The following is a 16,532-nucleotide window of genomic DNA, read 5'->3' on the forward strand; positions in this document are numbered from 1 at the left end:
CCACCTCCCTCCACCGCGCGCCGCCCCTCTCCTTCCCCGCGCTGGCTACCTCCCTGCCCCTCGCGCCGAACGCCTCTCTCCACCGTGCGCCACCCTCCTCCTTCCCCCGCGCCGGCCACCTCCCTCTCCCGCGCGCCGGAGGCCGCCTCCTTTCCCCGACCCTCCGGACGCCGCCTCCTTCCCAGATCCCGGCACCGCCCTGCAACACAACCGGCGCCACGGCTGTTGCCCCGCACCATATTCATGCGCTGCTACCGCTCTACCACCGTGTACAGGCAGTTCAACGCTCCAACCACACGCCGTTCAATCTCTCCAGCGTGGACACGCCATTCCACCTCCTTCTAGTTGCCTCTCATCCCGGTATGGCCAGGGCGTTGGGTTCGCCGCCGCTGCGACCAGCAGTCCAACCCGGCCGCCCCAGGCCGTTCACCGTCGCAGCTCCCAGGCCGACTGTGTCGAGCCACCTTCCGCCCGCACCTTGGGCTCCCGTATGCGTCCCCTGCCCAAGCTGGTGCACACGTCCCTGCCCACCGTCCCTCCTCTTTGTTCTTCACTACATAAGGTTTTTTTGAGTGCACGCCATGTGTTTGCTAAAATGCCTCAGTGCACTCGCCTACTAGTTTTGATGTGTTCATGTTCGTTTGTAGCTAATGTAAAATCAGCTTTCTCTTGAGGCAGGGACAAAGAAGTGAGCCAAAAAGATGAATGACAGTTTGTTCACAAGGTCAGCCCTTTATGTTCAATTACTAACTTAGGTACTTGCCATTTCTTAATGTGTGTGACTTTTGGTTAATATCTTGTATGATCCATTTGGCTATAAAGATTCATATGATTTGTGAAGCTTATATACAACACTTTTGTAAATAAAATCATTTTTACATGTCAATGGTTGAGGTGCAAAAAAAAGTACATGTACATATACAGGGGAGGTTCACCCCAAATTAAAGAGTTCACTTTGGTTAAAAAATGTTTTATAAAGAAATGTGCTTGAAGTTCAATTACTATGGTCTAAAAAAATCAATTACATCGCTAGTGCATTCAGAATTGCAAATTTTAAAAAAGTGAAGTTCCTGTTTCAGGATTGTGTAAGTTCAAAAATATTGTATGATGTGTGTGCCATAGTTATCTGAACTTCAATTCTGACTAATATTCGATTATAGTACTACTGCATATTCACTTCTGATTGCTTCTTGCTGCCACTATTTTTATCATGATTTTGTGTGTGCACTCAAGAGTGTTTTTGTTTCTGTAGGTCATCTGCTCAACAAGAGAAGCATGTACTGCTCAGTACATGTATAACTAATGGGAAGGTTCAAAAACCAGAACTCATCAAGTTCAACGTTGATGGTACTGTGCACATGCAAAATTAGATCAATAGTATTGTTGAACAATTCCTACTCCTCAACTCCAGCGTCCTCCCTCCATCCCGCACTGCCGCCTCGCCACCTCGCTCAACCTTGCCAACGTCCTACCATCCCTGGTATGTCCCTGGCCACCCTCACGCCACCATAGCGCTCAGGCCGTTCACCGCCGGCACCATAGTACGTTCACTGCCGATACCCGAGGTTGTTCAACGACGCAACGACGAAGTCTGGCCTTCCCCCTTACCCTTTTCATGTAGCATATTCTGCAAAAATATCAGACGCTCTCAACTGAATGGAAAGTGTGTCCCACAACTGCAGGTATAACCACTGCAGGAGTTTGAAAATCTCAACAAATAAAGCTCAAACCAAAGTTCAAGAACTGCTTCCTTCATAAATTAGTTTTCTTTTGGTTAATTCGTTGTTCTAGACAGTACAGATGTACATTATTGTCTAGTACATGTGCGTATTGTATATATTGGTTAATAAGATATAACAAAAAGTTCATAAAAAACCCAGAACACATGGTAGTTCTGGAATCTGGGAGTTCAGGAAAAAATGATCCAAAAATGAGCATTGGGAGGGTTTGAAAAATACATCATCAGCAAGGATTTATTGTACGCTCACTAGTTCGGTTATAACTACAAAAGTTGATCTCTGTCTTGATCTCTGTACTTATTCATCCTGTCACTCGATCGTTCTATGGTTGTTATGATGTGACTTAACATACAATCACTTTTGGCGTTCTTCCATAAACAATGAAGGGAATGCTAAAAGGAGGGTATGTTTTCCAAGCTGACATCTGCAAGCCCTCATTAGGACAAGCAAAGTGCAGAAATAAGTTCTGACCCTGAAAACTGGTAAGTTCGAAGAAACAAATTCAGTGTTATACATGCTCTATACTAGAACTCTTGGATGATTACATTTTTCTGAAGCTCTAGTGGACCTTATGATTGCAGCAGAGTTGGACTTCCTCGTATTCAAGTGCTCGCAACTAAGCTTCACTTCTGGTTTGTTTGAATTAACTGGTAAAACTGAATAATGAGACAGATGTATTAACTGGTAAACCAATGCGTTCATGTGCCTAGGTTAGCAGTTCATTCACCATTTTTTTGCAGGTCCAGACGTCTCAAGCTGCTAAGGCCTACATCTCCCTGCCAATGTCTCATCGCCTGTGCCGACATGGTCGTGGTAAGTTCGTTGGCGTAGTTCCTATGCTTTGATGAGGTCAAGCCCACTGTCGTATTAGTCGCCACAACCTCATATCGTTGCCGCCAAGGTTTCCCCTCGCTCTCTCCCCTGAATTCTCTTGAAGAACATCCATTTATCTCGCTGAATTCTTGATAGCATGTTCTAAATAAGCTTGTATTCACTCCCTAAGTACTCCTAAAAAGCACTTTTATTCTAATTATACGAATTTTATACTTATGGGATGTTCAAATAAACCAGTACACACGTGTGGTGCCGTCTATATAATTATGTAAAGAAGATCTATATGTGTAAGTTATCTGATAAAAGAAAGAGGAAAATCAACTTGCAAATTTAGGGAAACATGTGTACCTTGAGAAAAGTTCACAGAATAAATGCTAGGAGGGTCATTTTGTGTTTGTTTAAATGTCTTCAGTGCAAGTGTGGAGGGCCGGTAAGTTCTACTACCAGTCTAAGCCAAGTTCAGGAGCATTGCCACTGATGGCAAGGACAACGAACCAACGACATCGGATCATAGGTCGAAGGAGTCTGGGTCAAGGCGCCATGACTGGTTATTGTTGTATGCTGGTGTCGTGCTTGTTGATGCGGACTAGCAGATCAATGTATATGCATGTTGTTTGCTTTTGACATGGTATATATAAACTATTGGTACAAATTCTAGTACCTATATCACAAAAGTTCATTGCGAAAAAAAATATCAGTTCAATGGATACATTGTATCTGTTTATCACATATACTTGCGAAAGAGTTCAAAATGTTCTTCCCTTTCTGGAAATTACATGTGATTATTCATTTCTTTTTGGGCCATACAAACAACAATAACTCATTAGGCTTGTATGGCTGAATTTCTATTCATTTGCTCGTATGACTGGAATGCATCTTTGCTTGTATTATCTCTTGTAACACTAAGATTTTTTTATGTTGTCATGTCTTTAGGAGCGCCCCGGCCGATCACAGCCACCACCACAGGCCGTTCAACGCCACCTCCGAGGAAAACCATATCCAAAAAACAGAGTAAAGTCCAATATGTGAAAATAGCTCAGTACAAACACACAAATGGATCAGTACGAGTACTCTGTTTTTCGTCGAAATACTATTGTTTGAACTGAATCATCTGAATTGAAGCACAGTGGCATCAAAACCAAATAATTTCCATATCAAGGTTCAGTGTGGATTTTACACTTATGAAATGATTTTCACCCTAACAAACTAGCTTCAAACAACCTTTTAGCATAATGTCGTGCCTGTTGAACACCTACTGATTTGATTCAGCAACTTCTACTGATGTCTATAATCGTACAACAGTTTGGATTCCTAACTGAAACAGATTAGCAGCAAAAGTTTCAGCAAACAATCTGTTTTTTAGATTGCTAAAAAGAAACCCAAAACATCCGGACAAGTTGACTACTACAAATAAGAGTTTCTTGCCAAAGGGAAGAGTTAGGAAGTGGAGGGGCTCTCACGAGGTGTCCCGGCGGCGACGACGATGACGTGGAGGCTCTGGCTATTGTTGGGCAGCATTAACATTTTGATAGTCCTTCTGCAGGGCCCAAACCCACTATCGTGCAGAAAAAGAAAGCAAAGCCCCAACCATCAGCTGCTCAATCATCAGGTAATTAATCAGCACTAAAAACATACGTGTCTAATCCAATGTTGCGAAAGCAAGCTTGGAGTTGCGTGACTTATCTTTAGGTGTAGAACTGATAGTAAGATCGAGAAGAGATAATGCAACAAAAATCTTAGATAGGGCAGTGAAGTCCATTGCGCATTCTGATTTTTTGTAGCTCTGGACATCAGTTGTATTGAGACATGGATGGCTCTACACCTGAAGCACATATATCTGACAAGCATGATCACATGTTCCCTTCAGGGTCTGATGGCCGATGGAGAAGCGAAGCGAAAGACGGTTAGGAAGCGCAAGAGAAGTGGCAAAGACATCAGGTCCATGTGTATTTAACAGCAAGTCCATGTATTACTACATGAGAAGTACTGCTAGTGAGACTTCACTGCCCCATTTCAACAAACTTGTATACGCAATCCTGGTTTGACAAAGTACTCTACTGCTGCTGGTTTCAGTTCCCTCACTGGATTTGCAGGCTCACGACCATCCTCTAACACCCCGTCAGTGCCACCTATTTGAAGGAGCTCCGTGAGCGTGTACTTCTCCTGGTATATAATTTCGTTCCTCCCTGTATTGCAGTCATTTTGGTTAGTAAACTTGTATGGACGAAAAAGAATTGTGCCAGGAAGTTCATATCTTAAAACTAGATAAGTTAAAAAAACAAACCACGACCAGTTTGAAAAAGAACCAGCCTCACCCTTGCCACCCTCGCGCCACCGCGGCGCCCAGGCCGTTCACCGCCGGCAACACAGTCCGTTCACCGGTGACACAGAGGTCATTCAACGACGCAATGGTGAGGTCTGGCCTTTCCCCTTCCTCTTTTTATGTAGGCTCCGAGTCGAAATTCACCTCCATGTGCTGCGGCGACCTCATACCCGGCAGGCGTCCTGGTTGAGGAGCACGCCGGACTGGTGGGTGCCCATACCCGGCTGGCGTCCTGGTTGGGACCTCAGGTCTTAGATGTTAGGTTTGGCTGCAAGGTCTGTTTGGTATTAGGCCTAGACTATCAGTGCCCCTTCATCAACTGGATAGGAGTAGCGACAGATGTTGCTTAGATGGTGGCTTTGGTCTTACTGTTGTATGACTTTGTAAGGTCTTGTGTTAATAATTAATAAGATGGTTGTGTATGCATCGTCCAGATGCAGAGGCCGGGGTTTTTCCTCCTTATCTAAAAAAAATGTGCTGCTCCACTCGTAGCTCCCAGCCTACCCTCGAGCAAGTTCGTGCCGTGCACGAGATCAGTTCAACCTGTGCACTTGGTACGTTTGTGGGAATGTCTGAGCAAAAAGAGAAACCATATAATTTTGTGCAACATTTCGACCCTGCATCCCATGAGTTCCTGATTTTCTTTTGTGCAACAGTTCGACCTCGACGCTTGTGGCAGTCCCACAAGGACGAGTGTGGTCTACGATCGACCAGTTGGTTCCCAAGCGAGTTCCTGGCTGAAGGTGGGCTTCCATGTTGAGGTGTGGAACGCAATGTACATGGAGATCTTGATGGAGTACGATGATGGCGATGTGGCGCAGGTGGACCTCATGGAGTTCGGCTGGGCTGGCGGCGGTGGACGCGGATGCATGAGTTGTGGGGCTCCATCTGTCGCTCGACCACCGCTTACTCCCACTCTGTTCACTGGTTTTGTTTTCACTGTCACGCCTGTTCCTCGTCAACCTGCAGCAGCAGGAGACATGAGATCACCTCCGGCACCGCTGGTCACATGAAGGCCGTCAAAAATGGTATATTCTCCATAAAAATAGGTGTTTGCTTATCTATATTCTCTATTGTTGAATTATAGCACAAACATTTGCCTCGCGTGCCCCAGTGTGGCCGCGCCCTCATCATGGAAATACAGAGCTTCCGTTCACAAGTACACCAACATGTTTGGTGCTCGTTCATAAGTGCTTGTTCGTGCAGATCTCATATCCTTGTGTGTGCGTGTGTGTTGACGAACTTTGTGCTAAAATGAGTTCAACTAAGTTTAGATCTCTGTAAAAAGTTCAACTAAGCCCTTGACACCCCTGTTACGATGTGATATACATGCCGCCAGTCTCGCGTTGCCGATGAAAATCCATTAGAAACAAAAGTTCAATTTCGTTAATTCCTGCAGTTCTGTGGTTAGCACAAACTGGTGGTTCATTTTGCTAATTCTTGTGGTCTACAATTTCTTTTTGTTTTGCTAAAACTGGTAATTTTGTTTTTCAGAAGATGGTGAACTATGGGAGTACATCAAGGTCGAAAAAGCCCTTCATCTGCATCCATCTGCGGGAGGAACACTGCTTTGACATCAGGAACATTGTGAGAGAGCCTCTCCTCTCTTTTCCTTTTGCCTTCTAATCCCCAAGTGTTCGTTATTGCATTTTGATCAAGACATAACCTTGAGCTAATAAACTGTTCTTGCTGGAAATGCATTTACAAAATTATTGACATCGTTTTGTCAGTAAGGCTGTAAGCAATCTGGAGATCCCTAGTATGCCACTGTATGTTTCTTTATACAATCCCAAATGGATTATATAGCTTCTGATAACAGAATAAATATTCTGGAAAAAGCTCAAATACTATCATACGGTCAGTTCAAGAAAATCTGACGAGCACTTGCAATGTACATAGTTTTTGCAGAAAAGATTTCAAAAACTCGGGTTCACTGATTTAATGAATTACTATAAGTTCAAATGTGCTAATATCTACAGTTCTGGTTGAGGAATTTAGGTAGTTTATTTTTCTAACCCCCGACTGTCTATAGTTCATTAGTTCATTGCCAGTACACACATTGTTTACAAACTTAAAGTTCAGAGGGTTGGTTGTATTTAGTACTTCTAATTGGACTATTTAAGTCCAAATGTTTACTTTGCATGATGGAAAAAATTGTGTATCGTGTAGTTCCTCCACTAGAGCCACTGCGGCCTACGGCAGCCCATGGTGGCGGAGTTCGTCGCGTCCATCAGTCCAACCCCATGGCTTCAGGGCATCCGAGTTTTGTCGCGGCCATCAGTTCGGACACCTGCGTCACTGCGTGTGTTGCAGCCACACCCATTTGTGTCACTGCGTGCTCCGTCACCGGCCTCCTGCGCGCCGTGACCCCTGCCACACTCCTTCCTCTCCCTGAAGCTGTTCGTGCCCTCCCAGGCTTGATATCCTGCTGTAGCGATGAGCTCCTGTACATCGCCGAAGTTCCATACCTGCTCAACGGCACCAGCACGAGGATGCAGCAGCTAGGCTGAACCCCAGTTTGTGCCTCAAGGTCAAGTACGCGTACGCCTGCGAGAAGGTATCCATCTCTCTCTTCCTGCTCCTATGCTTTATTTGTACTAAGCTTTTGCGAAGATGCTTAAATGCACATGTTTCTTATAATCTTTACATACACACTCTTTCTATTTTGTCCCTCGCGTAGTCACTTTGCCTTTTGATGCTTAAATGCACCTCCAGTGCAGGTTCTCCGGTGCGCCAAGTATTGTTGGCAGCGATGCCTGCTTACGTCTTCCTCGTATGATTCACCAAGGCCGCGTCCTCCTCTTGAGATAAGAAGAGCGACAAGGAGGTAAAAGGAACACCAGATTTTTACAAATTCTGCAGATGTAGTACGTATTTGCCATTTTGCCAAAGCAGTGAGTCTATGTGCTGATGTTTCTCTTGTCTTCTCTTGGATGTATTTGTCTAGATGGAGAGCACGGTCTTTTTTCCGTGGAGCTGGCTGCTGCAGTACGGCCTAGTCCAGTCTAAGCCCTCCATGGTTGCTGTTGCTATTTCCGCAACCAGGCTACCCCGAAGAAGACCCCTATGTGGACTGACAATCTAAATTATAGTGTGTGTTCTTTATTTATAATTGAAGTTCAAAAATATCATTGGCAGGGGTACAGAAATGATTATAGTCGTTATAGCAAAAAAAAAGCGCAGAAACTTGAAGAACAAAATTATTGGTACACATAAACAAATTGGATTTATGTGTTATGTAGTATTGGTACTTAAGAACAAAAGTTCAGATTTCAAACTTTCAATAGTTTAATGCTACGTAGAAAGGAACATAAGTCCACCCTACAAAAAAACCCAGTAAATGCATTTCGGTTATGATCTAAATTTCTTTTGGTCCATCTCTTTTAGTCTCTAACAGAGAACTTCCGCTGATATTGTAATAATCGATAGTTTTTTCATCTTTAGCTCATTAAGTGTTAAGATTTCAATGAAGTAAAATGCTTCTAAGCTTTGGCCATTTTGGTTATTTTCAGGATTTTCTAGATCGGGGAAGGTGCGGAGCTTGCCTGATTGCTTGCTACTTTGCATGTTCTGTTTACCCACTATGCATGTGTTGATGTTGCTGCTTCTAGGAGCCCTAAATTTTGTACCACGCCGACAAGCCAGGCAGTCGGTCTTTGCATCACGAACTGGTGCAGTTTGATCTTGCGCAAGCGGGAAATTCCCTGATGCCGAGTGTATCAGTACCACCCTACGCTCCAAGCATGCCTCCTCCTGGTCGCCCATCAGTTCTCTTGTTCTTGCTGCTTCTCCTAACATCACCATAAAAGTTTTGCTAGGAAAAAAATGCGTGGATAAAGAGGATTGCAGTGACAGTAATTTTGGTTGCCATTTCTCTCTATAGCAGATCGCATCCGTACAAAAAATGCTACTGCAGTTTACTCTATGTAAAAAATTAATAAGGTTCAATTCACAAAAACATGTGGAAGTTCGTTTGGAAAATTCTGCAGCCTATTTGATTACGCCAAGATGTACAGGATGACAATTCTTTATTGTGTGCCTTCAGCACAATTTAAATTAACTAGTTGACCATATGTCTAATGTTTTTCTTTTGTTTACAGAAAAACTAATATGTGAGGATATTTCAGGTTTCTTTGCGAACTTGTAGTGTTACTGTACATGAACTTGTACATTACCTTGTCATCAGTTCATGTGTATGTGATGGTAACCAATTACCGTTGTATTACTGCAGCTGCTCTATGTAATTAGCCCCTTTGTTGGGTGAATCTCATACTATTTGCTAGCTTTGGCATTGTAAAAACACAACAAGTTCACAATTTAAAAGGTTGTAAGTTCAACATGACGTATATAAGTTTGGGAAAAAAAGCTCAAACAAAAACAAACCTCAAAAAAATTCAAATGGTAAAAATTTCAAGTCGTACAATGAGAGAAGTCCAGAACATCATTGCAAAAAAATGTTGAGTTAAAAAAACAAAAAAAAATTCTTTTTGAGAAAATATCAATCAGCTCAACGTTATAAACCATGCAAGTTCGAGGACAATGATAATGTAAAGCCTTGGAAATTATGAGGAAAACCATACTGAAAAAAAGAGTAGTCGATTTTGTTAAAACACGCTCAGTACAAGCGCATACGGACATCAGTTCAAGTACTCTTTTTTGGAACCATTTAAAATTAATATGTGAAAAATACCTCAGTATAAACACACACATAGCTCAGTACGAGTACTCTGGTTTTTTTGACGGAAAAATAGCACGACGTCAATTCTAACACCCCGTCATACGTAACAGCCCACTTTCCAGATCGCAAAGGTCTGGTAGTAGTTTATGTTCCCTACATACATGCTCGCCCCATTCTTTACTTTCTTCACTTGATCCAACACCGCGTCGATTCTAACAAATGTGTCGTCGTCACACTACATTACGTATTTCGCTTGCACAACTCGCACCTATAAGATAGACAAGGTCAGAATGAGCATTTTTGTCGATGGAGCTGAAGCATGATCCAAGAACAGTTAAACACGTACTAGTTTTTCTTACCCCATACTCAGTAATGGCAATAGTCTTTAAAACAACGAGGTCATAGCTATCCATGAAAAGGACTAGAACAATGTCACCAAAGAACTCTTCCTCCTTCTTCAGCTCCTCGTTGACCTCTTTTTTTCCCATTCTGTATAGAAGTCTTCTATTAGAGTTTGCAAAAGTCAGCAATATAACTTTAAAGTTGTAGCAATCATCCACAACTGCTTACCAGAGCGAAAAAAAACCAGGCAACACTATTAGATGATTTCCTTGTAGCAATCATCCATGACTTGCGAACGGCCATCCACTCCGCGAAATGGTTGGCTGCAGAAAGGATGCCAATGAACAGCTCAACAGGTTCAGTTGGCAGAGGTGGGGCCTTCCACTGTTCAGACATTTTGAGGTATCGCTGTGGGTCGAAGCTAGGGTGTGATTTGGGCAGATGGCCGGCAGAAATTGACTCGATGTCAAGGTCTCCGTTCAACGACAGGCCTGTCGCATCCTCGAGGTTGTAACCCTGTTGGTTAAATCAACAGATTGACAACCCATCAGATAACAAAATTCTCCATCCATGATATATAAGTAAGCAACGAGCAATCTCTGCAGAGGCATGGCAAAAATCTTACAGTGCAGTAAGGGAAGGATGCAATATGTCGGCCATCGACATTGACATGGTAGCCTTCGAGACCGGCTGTGATGGTTAGGAAAAAGAGCTTGCCCTCTGCAAAGGGGTATGCCTGATCAACAGAGACCTTGTCTGGCTCTGGCATGCCGATCAAATTGTTGAGCAACCACTTTATGTTTGACGATTTGTTTGTCTTGGGGCCATCATCCCGAGTCCATTTCTCACACTTGAGCTCCCCATCAACTGAAACCTAAACCAACACGTTAAAATTCACACGAATAGCAAGCAAATTCAGTTTCCATGTAGAACCGGGACATTCCTAGATACCGAACGACATGCAGAGCAAATTAAAAATTGAACTGTGCAATCGAAGGAGCTCACCTCTGTCGTCGTCGGGCCAGGACGCCGGGCCCTCGCAGCGCTGCGGCAGCGCCCACTTCATGCAGTAGCAGGCGTTGAGCTCGATGACGAGGCGGCCGCTGAAGTCGCCTCTGATCCTGGGGTGGAGAATCCTGGGCGGCTCCTCCCCCTGCACGGCCTTGGTGCCCAGCAACTCTGCCATGAACTACGACGACGGCGCCCCGTCCCTCCTCCTCGGCCGGGCCACCACGGTCACCCGCGAGCCAACGACCATCCCGCACGTCAGCTCCACGGCCACCGGGATGGCAGCACGGGGTGCCGAGACGGTGGCGGGGCAAGACGCGGGGGCGGACGGGGAGGGGGAGGGGGATGAGGAGGCGGAGGCGGGAGCGGAGGGGGAGAGGAGGTGGGGCAGAAGGGGAACCACGGCGGCGAAGGTGGAGGAGGCTGCGGCATCAATGGAGGAGGCGGATGAGGGGTTGGCGCGGACACGGATGGAGGAGAGCGCGAGGCGGGCGCGGCGGGGCGGGGGTCGGGAAGGTGCGCGTGTGGGGCCGGAGCGGCGCGGATGTGGTGGTGGAGGAGGAGCGGGCCTCGAGCTCGCGGTGGTGCAGGCGGCGCGGGAGAATAATATCAGTTCAACCGCTCGAATTTATCAGTTCAACCGCTCGAATTCATCAGTTCAACAATAGTAACAGAATAATATTCTGTTACGTGAAACAGAATAGCCCAAATGTGTGTATATGATCGGTTCTACGAGAAATTCTATTTATATATATGCATAACGTGTATAATATGTAGTACCGTAAAATACCAGCAAATGAAAAAGAATTAAATGGAAAACACAAAGCTAAAGAAAAAATAAATCATAAACCCAAAACCCCTAAGCCTTTTAGTCCCGGTTGGTGTAACCAACCGGGACTAAAAACCCCCAGGCCCCCGGCGCATGCTCGTGCCACGTGGTGGCCCTTTAGTGCCGGTTCGTGTTGAACCGGGACTAAAGGGGGGGGGGGGGCTTTAGTCCCCACCCTTTACCAGCATTAAAGGGCCTTACGAACTGGGACTACAGCCCGATTCTGCACTAGTGCTTGAAGATGTCTAGGACACATATTGGCAAAAGCTCAAGACTCATCATTTATATTTTAGTGATCCAAGACCACATTGAGACCATAGGAAAGCCAATACTATTAAAAGGGGATGAGGTGTTGCTTAATGGTCTACTTGCTCAAAATGCTTAGTGATATTTATCCAAAGCCCTTAACCACCTTCTCTTTCCAAATATGTCCAAAACCCAAAGCCAAACTCGGCTCCACTGATATTTCCTATCCGGCGCCACCGAGTTCATATGAAATAGCGACTGCCAGAAACCCTAAACAGTTCGTTCACACCGATACGGATCTCGGTCTCACTGATATGCCCTTGCCAAGTCTCTGTTGCATGTTGCAATTATTTCGGTCTCACCAAAATTGCGATCGGTCACATCGAGTTGGCTTGACATCTTCTCTGTTGCCTTATTGCTTCACTTTGGTCTCACCGAGTTGATGCAATCAGTGCCACCGAGTTGATGTTTTCCCTAAGCCCTAGCACATCGGTCCCACCGAGTTGTTCCAGTCGGACCCACCGAGATTCCTAACGTTCACATTTTGAACTGAATCGGTCTCACCGGGTTCTTCTATTCAGTTTGACCGAGTTGGATCAAATGTGTGTAACGGTTGGATTTTGCATGGAGGCTATATATACCCCTCCACCCCCTTCTCCATTTGAGAGAGAGCCATCAGAACGTGCCTACACTTCCGGCATACATTTTCTGAGAGAAAACCACCTACTCATGTGTTGAGATCAAGATATACCAATCCTACCACAAGAATCTTGATTTCAAGCCTTCCCAAAGTTTCTTTCCACTCAAATCATCTTTCCACCATATCCAAATCTGTGTGAGAGAGAGTTGAGTTTTGGGGAGACTATCATTTGAAGCACAAGACCAAGGAGTTCATCATCAACACAACATCTATTACTGTCTGGAGAGTGGTCTCTCCTGGATTGATTAGGTGTCGCTTGGGAGCCTCCGACAGATTGCGAAGTTGAACCAAGAAGTTTGTAAGGGCAAGGAGATCGCCTACTTCGTGAAGATCTACACGAGTGAGGCAAGTCCTTCGTGGGCGATGGCCATGGTGGGATAGACAATGTTGCTTATTCGTGGACCCTTCATGGGTGGAGCCCTCCGTGTACTCACGCTGTCGGCGTCCTGGGAACGGGGGTGCCCAGACTTGCCTGGCTGTGGCCCGCGAGCGTGGCTCCATCAACGGCCCGGTACGGCCCAGCTTCAGCAGCAACAACTCAAGACCCTCACGAGGGGCCAAGCCTCGCAAGGCGGACGACACCAAGACCTCCCTGGGGGCAGTCTCACTAGGCTGTCTCCCGAGGAGCGGAGATATCTATGCAAGGGGCACCTCGCGAGGTTCACATGACGTGAGCCATGACGACCAAGGCCAGGAGGGCGCCAGCGGGCGCAGTTTACCAGTTTCCTCTTTGGTGCTAAGGAGGCAAGCGCAGGCGCGAGGTCCTGAGGCATCAGGCAAAGGTTTCCATATCAGTGCAACAAGACAAAGACCAGCAGAATGGCAGGACGGAGGTCATCGCGGAGCCCAGAGCAGCGTCACCACCAGAGCCTTTGGCAGACGAAGACTACTTCTGTCAGGATAGCTTGTACTAGTTGTCCTTCTTTAAACTTGGCCTTTGTGGGATCCCTTCCCGCCTAACATTTGGGAAGAGGACTAAGGCCACTATAAATAGGACCTAGCCACCACCGTAGCAAGCGACAGATCATTCAGATCATCCTCACACCCACCAGCTCATCGAGCGCAAGAACACCTCTCCTCCCGAGACTGTTCGTCCACTGTATTAGTTCATCCTCAGCCCCTCGAGGCAATCCACCACACACTGGAGTAGGGTATTACACCGCGAGGTGGCCCGAACCAGTATAAACCCCTGTGTCTCTTGTTCTTTGGGTTTATCAAGCTAGGCCGTGGAATCATTGAGAGAGCAAGCTGGGGAGAGAGTGTTCTTCGTGCACACCCCAGAGTTCGAACCTCTCAAGGGTCTACGGAACCCGCAATCCAACATTTGGCGCGTCAGGTAGGGGTGCGCCGAAACCCCTCTTCCGCCGATCGACGCACCACTGCTCCACCACTTCCATGGCTGATGCCCGTCGAGCCCGTGCTGAGCGCCGGGCCGCTCTCAATGCTCGCGTTGCCTAGACAGCGCCCGTCGGCGGGCCTCCCCGTTGCTCTCCATCACCCGCTGCCAACGCCGCCACCGGCCCGGCGGGGAACGAGCAGCAAGCCTCATCACTGCACCCCTCCGTGCGGAGGGATGGACGCACCGCCACCCCGTCGCTGACTCCGGCCGTCTTGTCGTCTCACGCTCGTCACGGGCCCGCGGACGCGTAGGCTGTGCTGCTCATGGCCCGCGAGCTCCTGTGCTACCGCCCCGTCGACGACCTCTACAAGGACTGGCTGGACCGCATCGCCGAGCTCGTCAGCGCCGCTTGGGGCTCTCCTGCACCGACTCTCTCGCTGCCTCGCCCGCCTCCCGCTGCGGGCGACGTAGCCCATGGAGCGCCTCCACCACCTCCCCATCAAGATGTTGTCCTCGGGCCAAGACGCGCGGCCCCGCAGCGCGACCCACCATGCAGGGTGCCTGCACGTGAAGAAGGAAGCTGCCAGGAAATCCCACGACCGCAAGAAGATGCTCCAGCAATCCCAGCACCACCACGTAAGGACCGCGCCTAGCCTGCGGCGGCGGCGCGCGGATACCAAGACCAGGCTCCACCTCCACGACAGGCTCCGGTGACTACAGCGGGCTACCGTGCCTTCACCCCCGGCAAGTTCAAGCCCGACCTGCCTCCGCGCTACGATGGCACCCCTGACCCTGCTGAGTTCCTGCAGCTCTAAGAGCTGAGCATCGAGGCGGCCAACGGCGACGAGAAGGTCATGGCAAACTGGTTTCCCATGGCTCTCAAAGACGGCGCGCGCTCGTGGCTCCTGAACCTGCCCGCGGGGTCGATCTCCTCCCGGGGCGAGATGCACGAGCATTTCGTCGCCAACTTCCAGGGCACTCGCGACCGCCCGTCTGCCGCTAGTGACCTGCGGCGCAACAAGCAGCAACCAGGGGAAACCCTGCAGAAGTACATCCAGTGCTTCAACAACGTTTGCCTCAAGATTCCCAAGGTGACGGACGAGGCCATCATCTCAGCATTTTCTGATGGCGTCCGTGATGTCAAGATGAAGGAAGAGCTCGCCATACACGAGGACCTGTGCACGGCTCTGGAGATGTTCAACATGGCGACCAAGTGTGCGAGATCTGAGGAGGGACGCCTCTCCCTCCTCGAGCTTCCAGCTGCAGACCCAGAAGACAAGAAGGCCAAGACCAAGGACGTGAAGCGCAAGGGAGCGACCGTGCTCACGGCTGAACAAAAGATGAAGCGCGGCTGCGATCACCCAGAATCGTCCAAGGGCAGCCGCCCGTTCTGCACCTTCCACAACGTACACAGCCACAACACCAATGACTGTCAGGAGCTCAGGGCCATCCGCGATGGGCGCTTCGGTCGACGCCTGGAGCGCAACGACCGAGGCTACGACGGTGGAGGAGGCCGAAGTGGAGGACACTGGGACGACCGCGGCCCCCGTCAGGAGTGGCGCGACCAGCCTCGTGAGGATCGCTGGTAGGGCCAGCCTCGCGAGGGTGCCTGGAGGGAACAGCCTCGTGAGGACCTTCCTCAGGGCAAGGCTGGGCTCCCTCCACTGCCACCACTACCAAGGAGGAACGATGACTATCACCAGGACGAGGGGGCTGGGGGCTTCCAGGAGCCTCGCGCCATAGCCTGCATCTTGGGTGGCCCCAGGCCCCAGCCTCTCATTGCATCTTCAAGCGGTTCGCCCATGAGGTGAATGCCGCCCTCCCCAGGCTTGAGGCCACGTGTCCGCTTAGGTGGTCCAAGTGCACCATCACCTTCAGCTCGTCCGACCACCTCAAGTGCGCGGTGTTGGGGAACGTAGTAATTTCAAAAAAATTCCTACGCACACACAGGATCATGGTGATGCATAGCAACGAGAGGGGAGAGTGTTGTCCACATACCCTCGTAGACCGAAAGCGGAAGCGTTAGCACAACGCGGTTGATGTAGTCGTACGTCTTCACGATCCGACCGATCAAGTACCGAACGCACGGCACCTCCGAGTTCAGCACACGTTCAGCTCGATGACGTCCCTCGAACTCCGATCCAGCCGAGCTTTGAGGGAGAGTTCCGTCAGCCGAGCTTTGGTGACGATGATGATGTTCTACCGATGCAGGGCTTCGCCTAAGCAGCGCTACGATATTATCGAAGTGTATTATGGTGGAGGGGGGCACCGCACACGGCTAGGAGATCAAGAGATCAATTGTCGTGTCTATGGGGTGCCCCCTCCTCCGTATATAAAGGGGGGAGGAGGAGAGGGCCGGCCAAGGGGGTGGCGCGCCCTAGGAGGGGGAAACCTACTCCAAGTAGGTTTGCCCCTCCCTTTCCTAGTCCAAGAAGGAGGGGGAAGGAAGGAGTGGGAGAGGGGAAAGGCAAGGGGGGCGCCGCCCCCCTTCCTT

The 16,532-nt window shown here is 48.3% G+C and overlaps 1 protein-coding gene and 1 long non-coding RNA gene across 52 annotated transcripts; one reads left to right on the forward strand and one right to left on the reverse strand.

The window, feature by feature from the left end:
* Positions 1-6: 6 nt before the first annotated feature.
* Positions 7-8,969, forward strand: LOC123078251 (uncharacterized). Of its 50 annotated transcripts, none has more exons than XR_006437256.1 (14): positions 7-562; positions 648-724; positions 1,253-1,310; positions 1,412-1,480; positions 2,126-2,221; positions 2,321-2,389; positions 2,480-4,182; positions 4,441-4,565; positions 4,647-4,739; positions 5,553-5,924; positions 6,391-6,483; positions 7,066-7,453; positions 7,612-7,723; positions 7,844-8,969. It is a non-coding gene; the product is annotated as an uncharacterized lncRNA (long non-coding RNA). The 50 variants fall into 50 exon arrangements; XR_006437258.1 differs by having other exon boundaries at positions 679-724; XR_006437252.1 differs by adding an exon at positions 5,331-5,450 and having other exon boundaries at positions 7-724; positions 1,253-2,221; positions 5,553-5,639; positions 5,718-5,924.
* A 574-nt stretch (positions 8,970-9,543) lies between these two features.
* LOC123078250 (hydroxyproline O-galactosyltransferase GALT6) lies at positions 9,544-11,468 on the reverse strand. 2 transcript variants are annotated; one of them, XR_006437227.1, is made up of 5 exons: positions 10,922-11,468; positions 10,542-10,783; positions 10,145-10,432; positions 9,934-10,063; positions 9,544-9,842 (listed from the first exon to the last, which is right to left on the reverse strand). XR_006437227.1 is itself a non-coding variant. In XM_044500678.1 (5 exons), exons 1-5 carry the CDS (start codon positions 11,100-11,102, stop codon positions 9,810-9,812), a joined length of 858 nt encoding a protein of 285 aa, XP_044356613.1. In that variant the 5' UTR covers positions 11,103-11,468; the 3' UTR covers positions 9,544-9,809. The 2 variants fall into 2 exon arrangements, 1 of the variants encoding a protein (XP_044356613.1); XM_044500678.1 differs by having other exon boundaries at positions 9,934-10,047.
* Positions 11,469-16,532: the final 5,064 nt, after the last annotated feature.

Source organism: Triticum aestivum, chromosome 3D (genome assembly GCF_018294505.1).
Source record: "Triticum aestivum cultivar Chinese Spring chromosome 3D, IWGSC CS RefSeq v2.1, whole genome shotgun sequence".
Lineage (NCBI taxonomy): Eukaryota > Viridiplantae > Streptophyta > Magnoliopsida > Poales > Poaceae > Triticum > Triticum aestivum.